Raw genomic sequence first — 22,971 nt, 5'->3', positions numbered from 1 at the left:
CCCAATGCCGACCCCTGGGGTGCACTTCTTTATACTTCCCTCCAGTCTGAAAATCTATTGTTAACCACTACTCTCTGCTTTCTGTCTGTAGGCAATTTCCGAGCCATGTTTCCACTGCCCCTTTAATCCCATGGGCTTCAATTTTGCTATTATATGGTACTTTTTCAAACACCTTTTGAAAGGATAGGGAAATTGGGAAAGTGTGTGCAGTATCTATCATAAAACCATAGAATTGGCGAGCCAAGTTGCTTTGAACATTTGTTAAGTGGAGCATGACGTCCGCATGGATCATAAGTCGTGCCTGGTTGCAATCAATAAGTTAAAATATCATTGATTGTATTCCCATTTTATTATTTGCATGTATTTGTTTTCAGTTTATCGGTGGCATTGTCAAGGCCGGTATTACTTGCCCATCCCTGGTAACCCATGATAAAGTGGTGGGCCTTCATCTTGATCTGCTGCAGTCCGTAAGGTGAAGTTGGAATACTCTTTTCAGGCTTTTGACCCAGTGATGATGAAGGAACGGCGATATATTTGAGGCGTACGGTAGTTTAATGGTTATGTTGCTGGACTAGTAAACCAGATGCCCGGAGGATTGACCATGAGTTCCATTCCAACCAGCTGGGGAAATTAAAATCAATGAATTAAATTGATTGATATTATTTGAGGAGGTAATATGGAGGGTAGATGAGCGTAGTGCTATTGAGGTAGTGCATATGGACTTTAGCAATGCTTTTGATAAAGTTCCACATGTCAGACTCATCACGACGTTAAAACCCATGCGATCCAGGGCAAAGTGACAAGTTGTATTCAAAACTGGCTTGAGACAGAAAGCAGAGCGTAATGGTTGATGGGTGATTTTTTTGACCGGAAGGATTTTTCCAGTGGGATTCCACAGGGCTCAGTATAAATTCCCTTGCTTTTTGTGGTATATATCAACGATCCTGACTTGAATATAGGGGTAAGATTAGGAAGCTTGCAGATGTTACTAAAATCGGCTGTGTGGTTGATACAAATAAACTTCCAGATATTCGGGGAACATAGCTTCTATTGAGAGGGAGGAATTGAATGTAATCAGCATTTGTCGGGAAGTGGTGTAAGGGAAATTGACGGGATTGAATGCTGATAATCCAGAGGGCCTGCTAATCTGCATCCCAGGTTACTTAATGAAGTGGCCCTAGAAATGGTAGATGCGTTGCTGGTCATCTTCCAAAATTCTATAGATTCTGTAACAGTTTCCATGGATTGGAGGATAGCAAATGTAAACCCACTGTTCAAAAAAGGTGGTAGGCAGAAAACGGTGAATTATCCACTGGTAAGTCTGACATCGGTATTGGCTAAAATGCTTGCATCCATTATAAAATATAATAGCAGAGCACTTGAAAGTCAGTCACTGTTTCTGACAAAGTCAACGTGGATTTACAAAAGGTAAATCATGCTTCACTAATCTACTGGAATTTTTTGAGGATGTAACTGGTAGAATAGATAAGGGAGAACCGGTGGATGTGGTTTATTTGGACTTTCAGAAGGCTTTCGATAAGGTACCGCATAAGAGATTAGCTTGTAAAATTAAGGCGCATGGGATTGGCGGCAAGGTACTGTCTTGGATAGAGAACTGGTTGGCAGACAGGAAGCAAAGAGTTGGAATAAACGTGTCTTTTTCCGAGTGGCGGGCAGTGACTAGTGGGGTACCGCAGGGATCGGTGCTAGGACCCCAGCTATTTACAATATATAGAAATGATCTAGTCCAGGGCACTAGATGTAATATCTCCAAGTTTGCAGACGACACAAAGCTGGGTGTGCGTGTGTGTTGTGAGGAGGATGCAGAGAAACTCCAGTCTGATTTAGACAGGTTGGGTTATTGGGCAGATGCATTGCAAATGCAGTATAATGTGGATAAATGCGAGGTTATATACTTCGGTTGCAAAAATAGGAAGACAGATTAGTATCTGAATGGCAATAGATTGTGTAAAGGGTAAGTGCAACGAGACCTGGGTGTCCTTGTGCACCAGTCGCTGAAGTTAATCCTGCAGGTGCAGCAGACGGTTAAGAAGGCAAATGGTATGATGGCCTTCATAGCGCGAGGTTTCGTGTACAGCCGCATGGATATCTCACTTCAGTTGTATAGTGCCTTGGTGAGACCACACCTTGAGTATTGTGTGCAGTTGCGGTCACCTTGTCTGAGGAAGGATGGTCTTGCCATGGAGAGAGTGCAACGAAGGTTCACCAGACTGATACCTGGGATGGCAGGAATGACGTATGAAGAGAGATTGGGTTGATTAGGCTTATAATCGTTAGAGTTTAGAAGAATGAGAGGGGATCTCATTGAAACTTATAAGATTATATCAGGACTAGACAGACTAGATGCATGTAGGATGTTCCCGAGGGCGGGTGAGTCCAGGACCTTGGGTCAGTGTCTAAGGATAACGGTTACGTCATTTAGGACTGAGATGAGGAGGAATTTCTTCACCCACAGCATGGTGAACCTGTGGGAATTCTCTACCACGGACGCAGTTGAGGCAAATTCATTAAATATATTCAAGAAGGATTTAGACATATTTCTTAATGTTAAATGGATCAAGGGATATGGGGAGAAAGCAGGGACAGGATACTGAATTTGGATGATCAGCCATGATCTTATTAAATGGCAAAACAGGCTCGAGGGGCCGAAAGGCCTACTCCTGCTTCTATCTTCTATGAAGGAGGAAGCTGTAGGCTGCAGTGAGATATCGGCAAATTGCTCAGGTGAACAGAACAGTGGCAAATGGAATTCAATCCAGAGAATTGTGAGATAAGGCATTTGGGGAGGGCTAATAAGGAAAGTGGATACACATTAAATGGTAGGACACTGAGTAGTGTAGAGGAACAAAGGGAGCTTGGAGTACATGTCCACAGATCCCTGAAGGTAGCAGGCCAGGTAGATAAGGTGGTTAAGAATGCATATGGATTGCTTGCATTTATTGCCATGATATACACTACAAGAGCATGGGGTTTATGCTTCAACTGTATAAAACACTAGTTAGGCCTCTGCTAGATTACTGCTAGCAGTACTGGTTACCGCATTACAGGAAAGATGAGATTTCACTAGAGAGGGTGCAGAGGAGATTTACAAGGATGTTGCTGGGAGTAGAGAATTTTGGCTATGAGGAAAGACTGGATAGGCTGGGTCTGTTTTCCTTGGAAAAGAGAAGGATTAGGGGAGATCTTATTGAGGCGTATAAAGTTATGAGCTGCATAGAAAAAGTGGATGGAAAGCACCTAATTCCCTTAGCAGAGGGGTCAAAAACCAAGCTTCACAGATTTACAATAATTGGGGGAAGGTTTAGAGGGGATTTGAGGGGAAATGTCTTCACCCAGATGTTTGTGGGGGTCCGGAACTGACTGCCTGAAAGGGTGGTAGAGGCAGGAACCCTAACCACATTTAAAAAGTACTTGGATGTGCAATTCGGATGCTGTAACCGGCAGGGCTACGGACCAAGAGCTCAGACATGGGATTGGACTGGATAGCTCTTTGTTGGCCAGCGCGGACACGATGGGCCACAATGGCCTGCATCCGTGCTGTAACTTTGTATGATTCCATGATTCTAAACAAACCTGGAATTAAAAAGCTAGTGCAAGAAATTGTGACCATGAAACTACCGGATTTTAGTAAAGACCAATCTGGTCACACGGCGTCGTTAACAAGATGAACAACCAAAACAACTTATTTTATACAGCGCCTATTCCAGAGCTCAGTGTCTAGGTAAAAGAAGGCACAGCCAACATTATTGAGAGTGTCTAATCAGGGATGCTCAAGAGGGCAGACTTAGAGAAGTGCAGATATCTCGAGGGGAGGGGTGTGTTGTGGATGAAGGAAATTCCGGAGATAGGGAGGGGCGAGGCCCTGGAAGGATTTTTAAACAAGTATGAGAAATTTGAAATCGAGGTGCTGCTTAACAGGGAGCAAAATGTATTCAGTGAGAACAGGGGTGATGAGCGAGCAGTACATGTTATCTTTTAGGATATGGTCAGGCGAGTTTTGGATGACCTGCAGTTTCTGTAGGGTAGAATATGGGAGGCCAGCCTGGAGTTCGTTGTAATAGTCAAGTCTAGAGGTAACAAAGGCAGGGATCTAGGTTTCAGCAGCGGATCTGCTCAGGCAGGTGTGCAGATGGTCGAAGTTATGGAGGTGGAAATAGGCGGTCTCAGTTATGCTGCAGATATGTGTTCGGAAGCTCATTTCTGGGTTTAGTATGGCACCAGGGTTGTGAACATTGTGGTTCAGGCTCAGACAGATGTTAGGGAGAGGGATGGAGTCAGTGGCTAGGGAACGGATTGTGTGGCAGAGACCGAAAACAATGACATCGGATGAGCCAATATTTAATTTGAGAACATTTTTGCTCATCCAGAAATGTATGTATGAGAAGCACTCTGACAAATTAGAGACCATAGAGGGGTCGACAGGAGTGCTAGTGAGGTAGAGCTGACTCGTCAGCATACATGTGAAAACTAACGCTGTTTTCGGATGGTGTTACCAACGGGTAACATGTATGAAAATTTGGACGGGCAAAGGATAGATCCTTGCGTGACACCAGAGGTAACGTTGCAGGAACGGGAAGAGAAAAGTGTAGCATGTGATTCTCTGGCTTTGATTAGATAGATAAGAAAGGAACCCGACGAATGCCGTCCCACACAGCTGGACGATGGTGGAGAGGCATTGGAGAAGGATGAGTTGGTCAACCGTGTCAAATGCTGCAGACAAGTCAAGAAGGACGAGGAGGGATAGTTTACCCTTGTCACAGTCACAAAGGATGTCATTTGTGACATTGATGAGAGCACTTTTGGCACTGTGGCAAGGGCGGAAGCCTGATTGGAGGGATTCAAACATCGAATTGCGGGAACAATGTGCAACGATTTGGGAGGCGACAACACATTCAAAAGATTTCAAGAGCAAAGGGAGGTTGGAGATGGGGCGGTTGTTTGCAAGGCCGGAGAGTCCAAGAGTTGTTTATTTGTGGAGAGGGGTGATAACCACAGTTTTGAGGGAGAGGGTGACAGTGCCTGAGGAAAGAGAACTGGTAACAATGTCAGCTAACATGGGAGCAAGAAAAGGAAGTTGGGAGGTCAGCAGTTTGGTGGCAATAGGTAAAGGGAGGAGGAAGTGGGTCTCATGGACAAGATGAGCATGGAGAGGTTACGAAGGAAGATCGGAGAGAAACTGGTGAAAGATGGGAGTTGGAGTTGTTGATAATATACTGGCATGGATTGAGAATTAGTTAACAGACAGAAAACAAATAGGATTGATAAACGAGTCTTTTTCAGGTTGGCAGGCTGTGACTAGTGGGGTACTGCAATGATTGGTGCATGGGCCCCAGCCATTCACTATGTATATCAATGATTTGGATGAGTGGTCTAAATTTAACATTTCCAAATTTGCTGATAATACAAAGTTAGGTGGCAATGTCAATTGTGAAGAGGATGTGAGGAGGCTTCAAGGTGATCTCGAAAGACTCAGTGAGTGGGCGAGGACATGGAAGATGGGATATACTGTCGATAAATGTGAAGTTACCACTTTGGTAGAAAAAAACAGAAAGGCATTGTATTTCCTAAATGGTGAAAAATTGGGGAATGCTTGTACATGAGTCACTGAAAGTGAATGTGCAGGCGCAGCAAGCCATTAGGAAGGCAAATGGTATGTTGTCCTTCATTACAAGAGGATTTGAGTATAGGAATATAGAAGTCTTTCTCCAATTATTTCAGGCCTTGGTGAGACCAAACCTGGAGTACTGTATACATTTTTGGTCTCTTTATCTAAGGAAGGATATACTTGCCATAGAGGGAGTGCAACAAAGATTCACGAGTTTGATTCCTGGGATGGCAGTACTGTCGTATGAGAGGAGATTGAGTAGACTAGGCCCATATTCACTTGAATTCAGAAGAATGATAAGGGATCTCATTGAAGCATACAATATGATTACAGGGCTTGATAGGATGGATGCTGGGAGAATGTTTCCCTTGGCTGGGGAGTCTAGAACCAGGGGACACAGCCTCAGGATTAATGGTAGGACATTTAAGACTGAGATGAGAAGAAATTTCTTCACACAGTGGGTGTCGAATCTTTGGAAATCTCTATCCCAGTGGGCTGTGGAGGCTTAGTCATTGGGTATATTCAAAACAGATGTCGATAGATTTCTGACTAGTATGGGCATCAGGGATATGGAGATAGGGCCGGTGAATGGAGTTGAGGCAGAAGATCAACCATGATCTCATTGAATGGCGCTGCAGGCTCGAGGGTTCCAATGGACTACTCCTAACCCTATGTCTTATGCTCTTATATTCTTAGTTCAGGGCTAGGGCAGGGGGGACCCTGAGAGGAATTTTGGCCCGGTGGGCTAAATGAAGGAAGGGAAGTGGCAGAGGCATGTGACAGGATGGTCTCAATCATAGATTCACAGAAGTCCATGAGCTCATTAAACTTGTTATCGGAGGTGAGTGTGGAGGAGACAGGGAAGCGGGATTTATGAAGGCTTTTAGCAGTAGAGAATAGGAGCCAGAGTTTATCTTTGCATAGCAGAGTGATTCTGGTATACTGAGCAATTTTGGCAGAGGAGAGCAGGACCCGATAATGCTTTATCAGGTCCAGCCTAATCTGTCACACCAGTTAAAGCTACATCAGTCACACAAGCTTCTTTAAGAGAAAGGACCATTCACACAGGCTTTTTAAAGAGATAGAACAAGCCACAATGTTTAATAAAGCAACAGGACCAGTCACACAGGCTTCTTAAAGAGATAGAACAAGCCACAATTTTTAATAAAGCGAAAGGACCAGTCACACAGTCCTTTTCAAGAGACAGGACCAGTCACAATGTTTATTAAAGCGACAGGACCAGTCACGATGTTTATTAAAGCGATAGGACCAGTCAGGCATGCTTCTGTAAGAGACAACACAAATCACACTGCATTTTTAAAGGGACAGGACCAGACACAAATGCCTTTTAAAGAGACAGGAACAGCCGCAGTGGCTTTGTAAAGAAGCTTGAACAGTCACACAGGCTATTTAAAGAGACTGATACAGTCACACAAGCTTTTTAAGGAGATAGCACAGTTCACGTAGGATTTTTAAAGAGATAGGACTAGTCACACAGGCATTTTAAAGATACAGGACCGGTCACAAAGGCCTTATAAAGAGACAAGTCCAGTGACACAGGTTTTGTAAAGAGAAAGTACCTGTCTTACAGGCATTTTAAAGAGACAGGACCAGTCACGAAGTCTTTTTAAAGACCCTGCACCAGACAAGGAGGCATTTGTAAAGAGCCAGCCCAGTAATGCAGGCGTTTTGAAGAGACAGGACCAGTCACAATAGCTTTTTAATGAGCCAGAAACACTCAGAAAGGCTTTTTCAAGAAACAGGGCCGTCACATAGATTGTTGAAGAGACAGAGTATTTAAAGAGAAACAACGGTGAAAGCTCAAACGCCTAGAAATCCCTCTCGAGCGAAGAAACTAACCAGACTGTTTCAGATCGGAAATTCTCGGCTCCCATTTATGACCTTACAGATTACGAGACCATTAGTGTTCGTTCACAGGTTGTAATATTGTCCTGCATATGACCCCTTAGAATCTGCTAATTTTGCAGACTCTTAATTATAATGTGCCTAATTTTTCTTAATGTTGAGAAAGGTTCAGTATTTTTTATTTACTGCTTCATTCACAGAATGTGGGCATCGCTGGCAAGGCAAGCCAATCCCTACTTGCCCTTGAGAAGGTGGTGGTGAGACGCCTTCTTGAACCGCTGCAGTGCTTGATTTTATGATACTCCCAAAGTCCTGACTTTGGTACAATTGTTTGGCTTGCTGGGCCATTTCAGAGGGCAGTTAAATGTCAACCACATATGGGCAGCCCATTAAGGATGGCAGTTCGCCTTCGTTAAAGGACCTTAGTGAACCAGTGCGTTTTTTCCAACATTCAGGTAAATTGATGCTCTCCATTACTGATACTAGCTTTTCAATACCAAATTTATTTAATTAACTGAATTTTAATTCTCTAGCTGCCGTGGTAGGATTTGACCTTTTATCTCACAGGTTATAATTACAGGCCTCTGGAATACTAGTCGAGCAAAAGAACAACTATGCGGATTTACTCGGTGTCTACAGATAGTAATCGATAACACTCTTGACTTGAGCCTTGTAGCTGTTGCAAATGCTTTAGGGAGACAGGACGTGAGTTACTCACCACAGAATACTCAACCGCTGACCTGCCGTTATGGTCTTTTATGTGGCTGGTCCATTTGATTTTTTGATCAATGGCGAAGCCTGGAATGTTGATGCTGGAGGATTCGGTGAGGTAAATGCAATTGACTGTCAAATGGAGGAAGTTAGATTATCTCTTGATGGAGTTGGTCAACCTCTGTTGTTTTTGTGGAGAGAATTTACAATAAAGACACCATGGGTGAGGGAATTCAATTATGCGGCGAGACTGGAGAAGCTGGGATTCTTCGTCTTAGAGAAGAGAAGGTTAGGGGGAGATTGAATATAAGTGTTCAAAATGTCGAGGGTTTTGATAGAGTAAGTAAGGAGAAACTGTTTACAATGGCTGACTTGTCATTACCAAAAGGACAAACTTTGATCATGCAGTGAGATGATCTGGAATGAACTCTCTGAAAGGCTGATGGAAGCAGAGTCAATAGGCTCAGTTTGTAGCAAACTCTCCTATGAGTCATGAAGGTTGTCTGTTCATTCCTACTCCAGCGACATGAGTACAAAATTATAGGCTGACACTCCAGTGCAGTACTTCGGGAGCGCTGTACTGTCGGAGGGGATTTACTGAGGGACCGCTCCACTGTCTGCAGGACAGTACAGAGGGCGCGCTCAACTGTCAGAGAGGCAGAACTGAGGGCACGCTCCACTGTCCGAGGGGCAGTACTGAGGGAGCACACCACTGTCGGAGGTACAGTACTGAGGGACCACTGCGCTGTCGGAGGGCCAGTACTGAGGGTGCGCTGCTCTGTTGAAGGGCCTGTACTGAGGGTGCGCTGCACTGTCAGAGGGGGAAAACTGAGGGTGCGCTGCACTGTCGGATGGTCAGTACTGATGGAGCACTCCATTGTCAGAAGGACAGTATTGAAGTAGAGCTTCACTTTCAGAGTAACATTACTGAAGAAGCGCTCTACTGTTGCAGAGGCAGTATTGAGGGTGTGCTGCACTGTCGGAGGGGCAGTTTGGACGTAGTGCTGCACTTTCAGAGTCACAGTACTGAGGGAGCGCTCGACTGTTGCACAGGCAGTGCTGAGGGAGCGCTGCACTGTCCGAGGGGCAGTACTGAGAGAGCGATGCACTGTCAGAGGGGTAGTGCTAAGGGAGCGCTGCACTCTCGAATGGTCAGTACTGAGGAGCTCTGTATTCGCGGAGAGACAATGCTGAGGGAGCGCTGCACTGTTGGACGTGCATTGCTGAGGGGTACTTTATTGTCGGAGGGGCGGCCTTTAGGATGTGACGTTAAACCAAGGCTCTGTCTGCTCTCACTCAGGTGGATGTAAAAGGTCGCATGGCAATATTCGAAGAAGAGCAGTGGAGTTATCCCCAGTGTTCTGTCCCATATTTATCTCAATCAACAGCACTAAAACAGGTGAACTGGTCTTTATTGCAATGCTGTCTGTGGGAACTTGCTGTGCACGCACTGGCTGCCGTGTTTTCTACAGTACAACACTGACTTCACTTCAAAAGTACTTCTTTGGCTGTAAAGTACTTTATGTCAACCCATGGTCGAGAAAGGCGCTCTATAAATGCAAGTCTTTCTTTCTTAATAGAAAATTTCAAAAAGTAATTCCATATATACTTGAATAGGAAAAACTGCCAGGACCATGGCTTAAATGTTCACTACCATTCACGAAAGGCTATGACAGCTTTGAAATAATCTGATTTGTTGGTTGTGGGTCCGCTTGAATCTGTTTAATTTCATCCCACTGTGCACGATGGTAGTGGCACATGATACAAAGGATGGTTTCCTCAGTGTGAAGGCGAGGATTATTCTCCACAAATATTGTGCAGTGGTCCGTCCTGCCAATGTCCGTCATGGACAGATGCATATGCGATAGGTAGATTGGTGAGGACCAGTTCATGCAGGATGTTTTCCCGTGTCCGTTCTCCCACCACCTGTCACAATCCCAAACTGACAGCTCTGTTCTTCACGGCTCGGTTAATGATGGTGCTTCTAAACCAGTCTTGGTGATGGACATTGAGGTCTCTCCCTCCCCACCTGGAGAATATATGTTGTGCCCTTTCTGCTTTCGGTACTCCCATCGACTGGTGTTTAGCATGAAGCTGTGCTGATTCAGCAGCTGAATGATGGCGGTAGGTACGAATCAGCAGGAATTTACCTTGCTCATGACGGACTAGAAGCCACGAGACTTCATTAGCTCCTTAAGCAATGTTGAGGACTCGCAGGATATCTCCCAGCCGACTGTAAACCCCTGTGTCCCCGCCTCTGGAGTGTCTGTCCATGTGGTGGAACAGGACATGCACTGGGATGGTGATGGAGGAGTTGGAAATGTAGACTGCTACTTATTGTTCTGTGACTATGATTGTGTGAGAATTTAAAGTTTCCAGATCTTTTCATGGAGTATTGAGACTGTTACACTGCATTTATGTCATTGATTAATATTTTAAACATTTTCCTTTGATTCCTGGATTTCAAAACTTGCACCTTTAATTATTTTCTGCCACTCTGTGAAGCACCATTACAAGTTGGGCTGGTTGAGGTAAATCATTAGAAAGACCTTGTTGATCTTATTCTGGATTCAGACAAGCATAATGCCCTGGGAATCAATTTGCTGGACAAATCCGGGAGCATTGTAATCTTGGCGGCCCAAGGATTGAATTTCATGGATAGAGGCCGGAGCATTGTAAATGTATAAACACTGGGAATGAAATTGCTGGACTGAGGCAGGAGCAGTGTAATCCAGGCGAACCTGGGAATGAAATTCCTGGACTGTCGTGGGAGCATAAATAACACGATGGCCCAGGAAATCAAATTCCTGGACTGAGCTGGGAGCAGTGTTATCTAGGCGGCCCTGTGAATGAAATTACTGGACGGAGGCGGGAGCATTCTAAGCTAGACGGTTCTGGCAATCAACTTGCTGGATGGAGGCGGGAGCATGCTAATCTAAACGGGAGCAGTGTTATCTATGCGGTCTTGAGAATGAAATTCCTGAACTGAGGTGGGAACATTCTAATCTTGACAGCCCTGGCAATCACCTCCCTGGACTGAGACGGGAGCATTCTAAACTGGACGGACCTGGCAATGAAATTCCTCGACTGAGGCAGAAACAGTGTAATCTAGGCGGCCCTGAGAATGAACTTCTTGCTATGAGGCGGGAGCAGTGCAATGTTACAGGCCCAGGGAATTAGATTCCTTGACTGAAGTGGGAGCACTGTTATCTAGGTGAGTAACAGAATGACATTTCTGGAGTGAGGTGGGATCAGTGTAAGCGAAGTGGCCCAAGGAATTAAATTATTGGACTGAGGAGGGAGTCATGTAATCTTGGCAGCCCTTGGAATTAAATTCCAGGACTGAGGCGGGAGCATTCTCATCTAGATTTTATATTATGAATAAAGGATGAGCAGGTTGGGCCTATATTTTTGGAGTTTCGAGGAATGAGAGGGGAACTTATTGAAACATATAAGATTCTGAAAGGGCTTTACAGGGTAGATGCAGAGAGGATATTTCCCCTCGTGGGGGAATATAGAACTAGGGGACATAGATTCAGGTTAACGGGTCGCACCTGTTAAATCGGAAATGAGGAGGAATTTCTTCTCACAGAGGGTCGTGAATCTTTGAAATTCTCTTCCCCAGCGAGCTGTGCAGGCTGGGTCATTGAATATATTTAAGGTGGAGATAGACAGATTATTGAATGATAAGGGTGTCAAAGGTATTGGGGAGCGGTCAGGGAAGTGGAGGTGAGGCCATGATCAGATCAGCCATGAAGATATTGAATGGCGGAGCAGGCTAGAGGGGCAACTGACTTATTCCTTCTGTATGTCATATGTTCTTATGTTGTAAACAGACCAAACTAGGCGCCCTGGTAATGAAATTCCTCGACTGATTCGGGAGCATTCTCATCTGGACGGCCCTGGGAATGACAGCCCTGGACTGACGCAGGAACAGTTAAACCTAGGCGTCCCTGCGAATTAAATTTCTGGACTGAGGTGGGAGCCATTTAATTTAGCGGCACATGCAATGACATTACTGGACTGAGGCGGGTTCATTGTAATCTAGGCGGCCTTGGGAATTAAATTCCTGTACTCATGCGGGAGCACTGGGATTAAAATTCATGGTATGATGTGGGAGCAGTGTAATCTAGTGGGCCATCACAATGAAATTCCTGGACTGAACTGGCAGCAGATCTATCTTGGCGTCCCTTGGAATTAGGTTCTGGATTGAGGCGGAAGCTGTGAAATCTTGTCGGCCCTGGGAATCAACTTCCTGGCATTAGGTCAGAGCAGTGTAATCTAGGCGGCCCAGTGATGAAATTTCCGGATTAAGGCGGCAAAAGAGTAATCTATGCGGCCCTGGGAATTAAATTACTGGACTGAGGCGTGGGAACAATGAAATCTTGTTGGCCGTGAGAATTAAGTTTCAAGATTTAGGCGGGGTCAGTGTCCTTTAGGCGGCCCTGGGAATTAAATACCTGGACTGCGGCTGGAGAAGTGTTATCTAGGAGGCCTTGGGAATGAAATTCCTGGACTGAGGCAGGAGCAATGTAATCTAGGCAGCCTTGGGAATTACATTCCTGGACTGAGCCGGGAACATTCTAACCGAGAATTACCTGGGAATGAATTTCCTGCACTGAGGCAGAGACAGTTTAATATAGGCGACCCTGGGAATTAAATTCCAGGACCGAGGGGTCAGGGGTGAAATGCTGTGCAAGCACTCAATTTTAATTTAAAGTTGGTAAAATGATGCGAGCTAGATTGTATTGTTGTGAAGTGTTGAGTTGACAATAGATCAATGAGTCAGTTTGTTGAATGGCTGTATTTAATGCCACTTGCAGTGAGGCCTAATGATGTCACTCGGGGTTTTCCCTCTGCTCTCAATAAGGAGCTCCCTTCACTGTGTTACCTCACAAAATCAGAAAGTTGCCTCCAAAACAAAGTCCACCAGCCTCTCAGAGATTGAATGTCGTGAGTTCCAGGATCTCTATGGAAAGTATACTTCAACAGTGGCAGTTAACAAGGATACTTTGGAACAATAACAGAAAGTGTTTTAAACACTCAGCAGGTGAGGCAGCAGTGTGGAGAGAGAAACAGTTTTACCATTTCTGGTCTGTGACCTTTCATCACAACTGGAAAAAGCTAGAGATGTAACAGATTTTATGCAGATGCAAGGACAGGGGAAGAGGGTAGTAGTGAAAGAACAAAAGAGATGTTCGTGGATAGTTGCAAGGCAGGAGTGGTTAAATGTTACAAATGGGGATGGAAGAAACATCAACCGCTGCCGTCTGAAATAATAGGGGCTGAGCAATTGGTCCTAAATTGCGAAAATCAATTTTGATTCCAGAAGACAGTATAGTGCCGAATGGAATGATGGGCTTTAAAGTAAATACATGTGGGGAGGTGGTTCCTTGTGGAGAGAAATCTAGAATGCTAAATAGAAAAGACAAGGAAGCAGTGCAGGAAAGTGATTGGGGTAAGGATAACCAGATTGTGTCCTGGAGGGACAGAGCATACAAACAAAGGAGTGCAGTAACAGATAGGGTCCGCGTAAGCTAAAATGGTAATAAGACAAATAGGGCCATAGTAGCAAAAAATGTTAAGATGGCAAAAAATGTTAAAAAGACAAATCTAAAGGCACCGTATCTGAATGCACGAAGCATTCGTTGTAAGGTAGATGCATTAGCAGCATATATACATGTAAATGGATATGATATAATTTTGATTATAGAGACGTGGCTGCAGGGTGGCCATGGCTGGGAGCTGAATATCCAAAGATATTCGATAATTAGGAAGGACAGGATAAAAGGAAAAGATGGTGGGGTGGCCTTGTTACTAAAGGATGAAATCAGAGCAAGTGTGAGAAAGGATATTGGGTCAGAAAATCAGGATGTAAAATCAGTCTGAGTGGAGCTAAGAAGCACCAGCGGGCAGAAAACATTGGTGCGAGTTGTCTATAGGCCTCTAATCAGTAGTGGAAATGTAGGGGATGACATCAAACAGGAAATTAGAGATTCATGTAACAAGGGTACTACAGTAATCATGGTTGACTTTAATCTACATTTAGACTGGCCAAGCCATATTAGCAATAATACTGTGGAGGATAAATTCCTGGAGTGTGCACGAGATGTTTTTTCAGATCAGTATGTTGAGGAGACAACTAATGAACAAGCTATCCTAGATTGGGTATTGTGCAATGTGAAGGGATTAATTAACAATCGTGCTGTGCGTGGTCCTTTCGGGAAGAGTGACCATAAAATAATAGAATTCTTCATTAAAATGGAAAGTGAAGAATTCCAATCCGAAACTAAGGTACTAAATCTAAACAAAGGAAACTATGATGATATGAGGAGTGAGTTGGCTATGAAAGCTTGGGTAGCTTCTTTAAGAGGCGGGGCGGTGGATAGGCAATGTCTAACATTTAAGGAACGACTGTATGAATTTCAACGGTTATACATTGTTTTCTGGCGCAAAAACACAAAATGAAAAGCGGCCCAACCATGGCTAACAAAATAAATTATGGACATTATTAGATCCAAAGAAGAGTTATATAAAGTTGACAGAAAAATTAGCAAGCCTGATGATTGGGAGCAGTTAGAGTTCAGCAAAGAAGGCCCAAGAGTTTGATTAAGAGGGGAAAATGTGAGTAAGAGAGTAAACTCGCAAGGAAGATAAAAGTGGATTGTGAAAGCTTCTACAAGTATGTAAAAAGAGAAAGATTAGTGAAGACAAGGTTAGGTCCCATATATTCAGAAACGGGAGAATTTATAATCAGGAACAAGGAAATGGCAGAACAATTAAACACATACGTTGGTTCAGTCTTCACGGAAGAGGACACAAATGCAAGGGAACCAAGGATCTAGTGAGAAGGAGGAATTATAGGAAATGATTAAAAGTACAAATAAATTATTGGGACTGAACGCTGTTAAATCCGCTGGGCCTGAAAATCTACATCACAGAGTACTGAAAGCGGTAGCCATGGATACAGTGAAAACGTTGGTTATCAACTTCCAAAATTCTTTAGATTATGGAACAGTTCATGCAGTTTGGAGAGCGGCAAATGTAAACCAACTATTTAAAAAAGGAGGGAGAGAGAACACCGTGAACTATAGACCGGTAAGCCTGACATCATTAGTAGGGAAAATGCTAGAGTCTATTTTAAAGGATGCGATAACAGGACACTTCGAAGATATCAACGGGAGTGGACAAAGTCAACGTAAATTTATAAAAGGGAAATAGTTGTTGACAAACCTACTGGAGATTTTTGAGGATGTAGCTGGTAGAATAGATAAGGGAGAATCAGTGGATGTGGTGTATTTGGATATTCAGAAGGCCATTGATAATGTTGCACATACGAGGTTAGTGGAGAAAATTAAAGCACATGGGATTGGGGATAATATACTGGCATGGAGTGAAAATTGGTTAACAGACAAGAAACAGAGAATAGGAATACATGGGTCTTTCTCGGGGTGGCTGGTGGTGACTAGTGGGGTGCTGCAGGGATCAGTGCTTGAGCCCCGGATTTTCACAACATATATCAATGATTTGGATGATGGAACCAAATGTTATATTTCCAAGTTTGCTGGTGACACGAAACTAGGTGGGATTGTGAGTTGTGAGCAGGATGCAATGAGACTTCAAGGCGATTTAGAGAAGTTGAGTGAGTGGGCAAATATTTGATAGATGCAGCATAACGTGGATAAATGTGAAGTTAACCATTTAGGTAGGAAAAACTGAAAGGTAGAGTATTATTTAAATTGTGCAATATTGGGAAATACTGAAGTACAAAGTGACCTGGGTGTCCTTGTTCCCAATCACTGAAAGCAAACATGCAGGTGCAGCAAGCAATTGGAAGGCAAATGGTTTGTTGTCCTTCATTGCAAGAGGTTTTGAGTTCAGGAGCAAGATTAACTAATTACACTAATACAGGGCCTTGGTGAGATCGCACCTCGAGTAATGTATGCACTTTTTTCTCCTTACCTAAGAAAGGATATACTTGCCATAGAGGGAGTGCAACGAAGATCCACCAGATCAATTCCTGGGGTGGCAGGACTGTCGTATGAGGATGGGTTGGGTCGACTAGCCCTGTATTCACTAGAGTTTAGAAGGATGATTAGGGATCTCTTTGAAACATATATAGTTCTGACAGGGCTAGACAGACTGGGTGCAGGGAGAATATTTCCCGTGGCTGGGTGTTCTAGGACGAGGGGTCACAGTCTTAGCATAAGGGGTAGGACCTTTATGACTGAGTTGAGGAGAAAATTCTTCACTCAGAGGGTGGTGACCCTATGAAATTCCCTACCTCTGAATGCTGTGGAGGCCAAGTCACTGAATATATTTAAGAAGGAGATAGATAGATTGCTAGACACAAAAGGCATCAAAGGGTATGTGGAGAAAGCGGGAATATGATATTGAGATAGAGGACCAGCCAGGATCATATTGAATGGTGGAGTAGGCTCGAAGGGACGAAGGGCCTACTCCTGAACCTACTTTTAAATGTTTGTATGTTTCTATGAAGTGCTGTTCCTTAAGCTTCAATTGAGCTTCATTGGAACACTGTAGGAAGCCAAGGACAGAGAGGCCAGAGTGGAAGGTTTGGAGTGAATTAAAGTTGCACATGACCGGACGCTAGGTGTCATGCTTAAGGACTGAACAGAAGTGATCCACAAAGCATTCACCCAATCTGCATTTGGTCTCCTCAATGTAATGGACACCGCAGCGTGAGCATCGAATACAGTATACTAAATTGCAAGAAGTACAAGTAAAGCGTTGTTTCTCCTGGAAGGTCTGTTTGGGGTCCAGGACAGTGGGATGGGAGGACGTAAATGGGCAGATGTTGCATCTCCTGCGATTGCATGTGAAGGTGCTGTGCGGAGGGGAGCGGCAATTGGGGGTGATTCAGGAGTGGACCAGGGTTTAGTGGAGTGAGCGATTCCTTCGGAATGATGAGTGGGGAGGGGAGGTTAAAAAAAGATTTACTATCCCCTTCTTGCTGCTGTTAGTGTTACTTGTAAGTACCTATTTCAAGTTATTAATTCTATAAACCAAGTTAAACTGTAATATTATTCTTACTAGTTACCGTGGCATACACAGTTATTAATGGTATTTGGTGTCTCAAGATGTTGCATTTTGGAATGCAAGATTGTTTCTTTAAAAAAACTAGCATATCCACACTGCTCTTGGTGTTCCTGGTAACATAGAAACATAGAACATAGGAGCAGGAGTAGTCCAATTGGCCACCCGAGCCTGCTCTGCCGTTCAGTGTGATCATGGCTGATCATCCAAACTCAGTACCTTGTCCCTGCTTTCTCCACATATCCCTTGATCCCCTTAGTCCTAAGAAAGATATCTAAATGCTTCTTGAATATATTTAATGAATTGGCCTCAACTGCCTTCTGTGGTAGAGAATTCCACGGGTTCACCACTCTCTGGGTGAAGAAATTCCTCCCCATTTCAGTCCTAAATAGCTTACCCCTTATCCTTAGACTGTGAACTTGGTTCTGGACTCCCTCGCCATCGGGAACAGCCTTCCTGCATCTAGTCTGTCTAGTCCTGTTAGAATTTTATAAGTTTCAATGAGTTCCCATCTCATTCTTCTAAACTCTAGCGAATATAAGCCTAACCTGCCCAATCTCTCCTCATCCGTCATTCCTGCCATCCAAGGTATCAGTCTGGTGAATTTTCTTTGTCTCCCTCCATGGTAAGAACATCCTTCCTCAGATAGGGCGACCAAAACTGCACACAATACTCAAGATGTGGCCTCACCAAGGCCCGGTACAACTGCAACAAGACATTCTTGCTCCTGTACTCGAATTCTCTCGCTATGAAGGCAAACATACCATTTGCCTTCTTAACCGCCTGTTGCACCTGCATGCTTACCTTCAGCGACTGGTTCACAAGCACAACCCGGTCTCGTTGCACTTCCCCTTTTCTCATTCTATTGCCGTTCAGATAATAATCTGCCTGCATATATTTGACACCAAATTGGATAACCTCGCATTTACCCGCATTATACTGCATCTGCCATGCATCTGCCCAATCACCCAACCTGTCCAAATCATACTGGAGTTTCTCTGCATCCTCCTCACAGCACACACGCCCACCCAGCTTTGTGTCATCTGCAAACTTGGAGCTATTACATCTAGTTCGCTCGTCTAGATCATTAATATATATTGTGTGTTAATATACGTCTCTGTTTCCTGTTATTAATTCTATAAATCATGTTTAGCTGTATTACTGTTCTTGTTTTTTACTCCCCCCACAACACTCTCTACTGTTGGTGTCCCTGGTAATTATCTGTATCCGGTTATGAATTCTATAAATCATGTTTAACTGTATTGCTCTTCTTTTCATTCCTCATCCCATCCGCACAGCTGATGGCTATTGATCCCGAAGGTAATACAAGATTCAATTATTCTTTATTCAACTCAAGAAAAGATATTGGATGAGACTCTTTGCTTAACGAATTTGGTTCTGCTATCTACACTGAACATTTGTAACAGATCAGAAGAATGCTGTAATGGCAAAAGAGTATTCACCTGTAACGTTAACTCTCTCTCTCTCTACAGATGCTGCCTGACCTGCTGAGTACTTAAAATATTTTCTGTCCTTATTTCAGATTTCCAGCATCTGCAGTAATTTGATTTTGTTTTCGCCTAATGCTCGGTATGGTTACTGACACAGAGTCACAGAAACAAATCCTGGCAGATCACATCCACATCTTTAAATTTCTAAATATCCGCGAATCATTCAGTTGCAGTCAATGTCTCCTTTCCCACTATCTGCAGTTCTGCATTAGTGGCACTGCTTCTGATGGTTAGATTCGGATTACAAGAATAATTTACATTCCCAAAAAGCGTTCACTCAGCCACATTTCAATGCGTTTATTTCCAACCTTTGTTTTGAATTTACAATTGGAGGCCATGCTCGTCTGTCACAGTTCACTGGATCTCTCAGTGAGACCCAGAGTGATTCTCTATTGCCTCCTGCTGCACTGCAGGATAAACAATCCCAGCTGATTGCAACTGACGTACTGAGGACAAGAAAATCCTTTCATATATTCTCAACTAATATTCTCTGCACAAGTTGAAAACCAAAAGGTGAAAAAGTACAAGTATAAATCTCTTCTTTTTGCATTCAGATACTTTACAAAAGCGTTCGGCAGGTCGTTACCTGTTAGATATGTTGCTGATTCTGATGCTAATAAATGCTTTTACTGGGGTTTTACCTGGTCAATGATAACAATTGATTATAATTCAGAGTCCATTCTTTCAAATGTTATTTGATAAATCTTCCTTTCAATGAGCTGCAATTTGAGTATTCCAACAAAACTGTAAAAAGCACAATCTTCAAAATACTTCTAACAGCACAGTTATCGTTCTAACTGCATTGCACTTGTATTTATTATCTTACCACTTGCATATTACAGCAATACATTTTAAATAAATTTGCCAGTAATTATTGCACGCCAAGATTGCAATTTCTGTATTTTGCCGTTGCATTCATTTTCACTTTGAAATATAATGGATATTCTAACGAGTACCAGGAATACAAGCGGGACTTCCCCCTACCTAACGAAGGGTACATAAGGGTATCGCACCGCTCTAAATGCTGATTGATCCCGGGACTTGAAGGCTTCCTGAGAGCTTCTGGTCCTTGGTGTCCTTGATACCTCGGGCGGTGCTTTTGTCTTCTGGGCTAAAGGTAGATCTACCATTTAATCTCTCATTGATCAAACATCTGTTACTTTCATGTTGTATTTATCGCTGTTTCATTGATTAATTCCACAATGTATTACCGATTGCTCTTACAATACCCCCTGTATTCAGCTCCATGGATAATAGAATTAGGAAATAGCATTGAATGTCGCGAATGAGTTGCAGATTTCTCCCTGAATTCCTTCAAACTGCTGCTCGTGCTCCCAGCCCGATGTATAAACTCCTTGTTTATTTCTCTTCCTCACAGTGAACTTATTGACGATTGTGATCCTCTCTCGGGGAAACTGCGGCCTCTCCAAGTGTGTCACTCGCTACCTGGTGGCCATGGCAGCGGCGGATCTACTGGTCATTATCCTCGACCTGATTTTGAAGCAGATTCCGATTGTTTATAGGGATCAGTTTCGTTTCTTTCCGCCCATCCCTGTGTGTAATTTCCACGCCATCCTGCTTTATGCAGCCACAGACTGTTCTGTCTGGTTCACCGTCACTTTCACCTTTGATCGATTTGTGGCCATTTGTCGGCGCAAGCTGAAAACTAAATATTGCACCGAGAAAACGGCGGCTGTGGTTCTGGGAACAGTGGCTGTGCTGAGCTGTTTAAAGAACATTTCCTGGTATTTTATGTTCACAGATCAGTATATGTTTATGAACTTCCCCTGGTTTTGTAAAGTAACACTCGATGTTTGGTTTTCACGGGTCTGGGCAACAATCGAGCTCCTTCATTATATTATCTCCCCGGGGGTCCCATTTGTTGTGATTCTGCTGCTCAATGCTTTCACCGTCAGACACATTATAGTGTCCAGCAGAGCCCGCAGGAGACTCCGGGGTCCCAGCAGTGGGGAGAATCCCAGAGACCCAGAGATGGAGAGCCGCAGGAAATCCATCATTTTACTGCTTGTTATCTCCGGCAATTTCATCCTGTTATGGGCCGCATATATGGGGTTTTATATATGGTACCGTTTGTTGGCTTTGGTGTCTGTGTCTGTATACCCACCTGAATATTTACAGGAATTAGGATTGATGCTGCAGCTGCTGAGTTGCTGCACCAACACTGGGATTTATGCCGTGACCCAGACTAAGTTCAGGGAGCAGTTAAAGAATGTGCGTAATGATGCGTTTACTCTGATTGCAAAATTCATTAAATCGTGATGTGAAGCAGAGACATTGCAGCATGATATTGTGGCGAGCTGCTTTCCCCCGGGGCAGCCCGCCCACCTGCGGGGAAATTCACACAACCAAGATAGCTGCCTGGTTGCTCCGCGCAAAGATGGCGGACACAGCGCCCCGCAAAATACTGGCGGCTTCATTTCTCCGAACAAAGATAACGGCCCCGGAGACTCCCACAAATATCGCGGACGCAGCGCCCCACAGAAACATGGTGGACCCGCCACACCGCGCAAAGATGGCGGACACGGTACCCATCACAAAAATGGCGGCTCTGCTGCCCCGCACAATATGACGTCTCCGTTCCCCATACAAAGATGGCGGTACCCGCACGCTGTGAAAAATTACGGCTCTGTAGTCCGCACATAGAGAGCGGAACCCATGTACCGCACTAAGATGGTGGGCCTTCAATCCTGCCCAAAATGTCGGCTCCACATACCCTAGCAAATATGGCGGCTTTGGCTTGCCTGACAAAGATGGCGGCTCCGGCTCCCCTGAAAAATATGGCGGTTCTGGCTGCCCTGATAAGGATGACGGCTCTGGCGCCCCTTAAAAGATGGCGGCTCTGGCTCCCCTTACAAAGATGGCTGCGCTGGCGCACCTTACCAAGATGGCGGCTCTGGCTCCCCGACAAGGATGGCGGCACTGGCGCCCCTAACAAAGATGGCAGCTCTGACTGTCCCGAAAAATGGTGGCATGGTTTCAACATTATAAACATTCATAAATCATTATGAGCAGTAAAGATCATTTTTCTATTCATTCTTGGAATGTGGACGTCGCTGTCAAGGCCATATTGATTGGCTATCCATAATTGCACTGGAGAATGTGGTGGTGAGCCGCATTATACATCATGCTAGGTCTTGTCAGAGGGCCGTTAATAGGCAACCACGTTGTTGTGGGTTTTGAATCACATTTCGTCCAGAATGGGTAGCAACGGTACATTTCCTTCCCTGGATGACATTTTTAAGGCAATCCGGTAGTTTCATGGTCATCATTACTGGCACCAACCTTTTATTCAAATGTGTTTAATGAAGTCAAATTAAATTCCCCAGCTGTTGGAATTTGAACTCAGGATCTGATGTGCCTCAATAATTCCGAGACTCGATGTTACCGAAACAAAACAAGGCTTTTATTAACTTAGAAAGTAACACGTAAGAGAGAGAGGTATCTTCCTTCTGGAGACTGAGGCCAGACTGAGCTAGCTTACAAAAGGGGCCAGGTATGGGCGGAGCCCTACACACAGCACATTCCAGCACATTCCAAGAAACAATACAATGAGGACTGGGGGAAGGGAGATGACACTGAAACGGACCACAGTCACAGGCAGTGATGAATGGAATATTTCATCACATTCACCCCTTCTATAGATTTAGTCTGTTCGGGGGTTTGATAGTCCTCTGCGACCGACGTGGCTGTTGTGGTGCCGCGGGTGTTGGCTGGGTGTCCCCAGTAGCCTCCTGGGTCTCTGCCGGGGGTGCCACCAGGGTTGTTGAAGGGGTAGTTGGTGGGGGTGCCGTTGGTCGATGTTCTTCCGGGGGTGATGAAAGAGTAGTGGGTGGGTAAGAGTTGCTGTGATCGTTGTTGCTGCTATTGCCGTGGTTGTTGTCGATGCCGGCTGGGGCGACGTCTTTTATGGGCATGGTGTCCTCCCTTCCGTCGGCTTGCCGGACATATGCGTATTGGGGGTTGGCGTGGAGTAGTTGTACTGGCTCCACGAGAGGGTCCGTCTTGTGGTCCCTCACATGCCTCCGCACGAGTACCGGACCTGGGGTGGAGAGCCATGACGGCATGGATACGCCTGAGGTGGATTTCCGGGGAAAGACAAACATTCGTTCATGAGGCATGGCATTAGTGGCCGTACACAATAGCGACTGTATCGAATGGAGCACAACCGAGAGGACTTCC

At 44.5% G+C, this 22,971-nt stretch overlaps 1 protein-coding gene across 1 annotated transcript in view; it reads left to right on the top strand.

Annotated features, from left to right (window-relative positions):
• LOC147092035 (putative G protein-coupled receptor 139) overlaps positions 1–21,055 on the top strand; it is a 42,818-nt gene extending 21,763 nt beyond the window's left edge. Inside the window, exon 2 of the mRNA XM_085975607.1 lies at positions 20,150–21,055. Coding sequence (XP_085831733.1) covers positions 20,150–21,051 — 902 coding nt within the window. The 3' untranslated portion in view covers positions 21,052–21,055. The remainder of the gene's footprint in view (positions 1–20,149) is intronic.
• Positions 21,056–22,971: the final 1,916 nt, after the last annotated feature.

The sequence above is a fragment of the Somniosus microcephalus genome, unplaced genomic scaffold (assembly GCF_052327205.1).
Source record: "Somniosus microcephalus isolate GS21.2 unplaced genomic scaffold, FLI_Smic_1.0 unresolved_chr2, whole genome shotgun sequence".
Lineage (NCBI taxonomy): Eukaryota > Metazoa > Chordata > Chondrichthyes > Squaliformes > Somniosidae > Somniosus > Somniosus microcephalus.
Note: the sequence above shows the minus strand (reverse complement) of the source record. Positions and strands in the feature narration are given on the sequence as shown.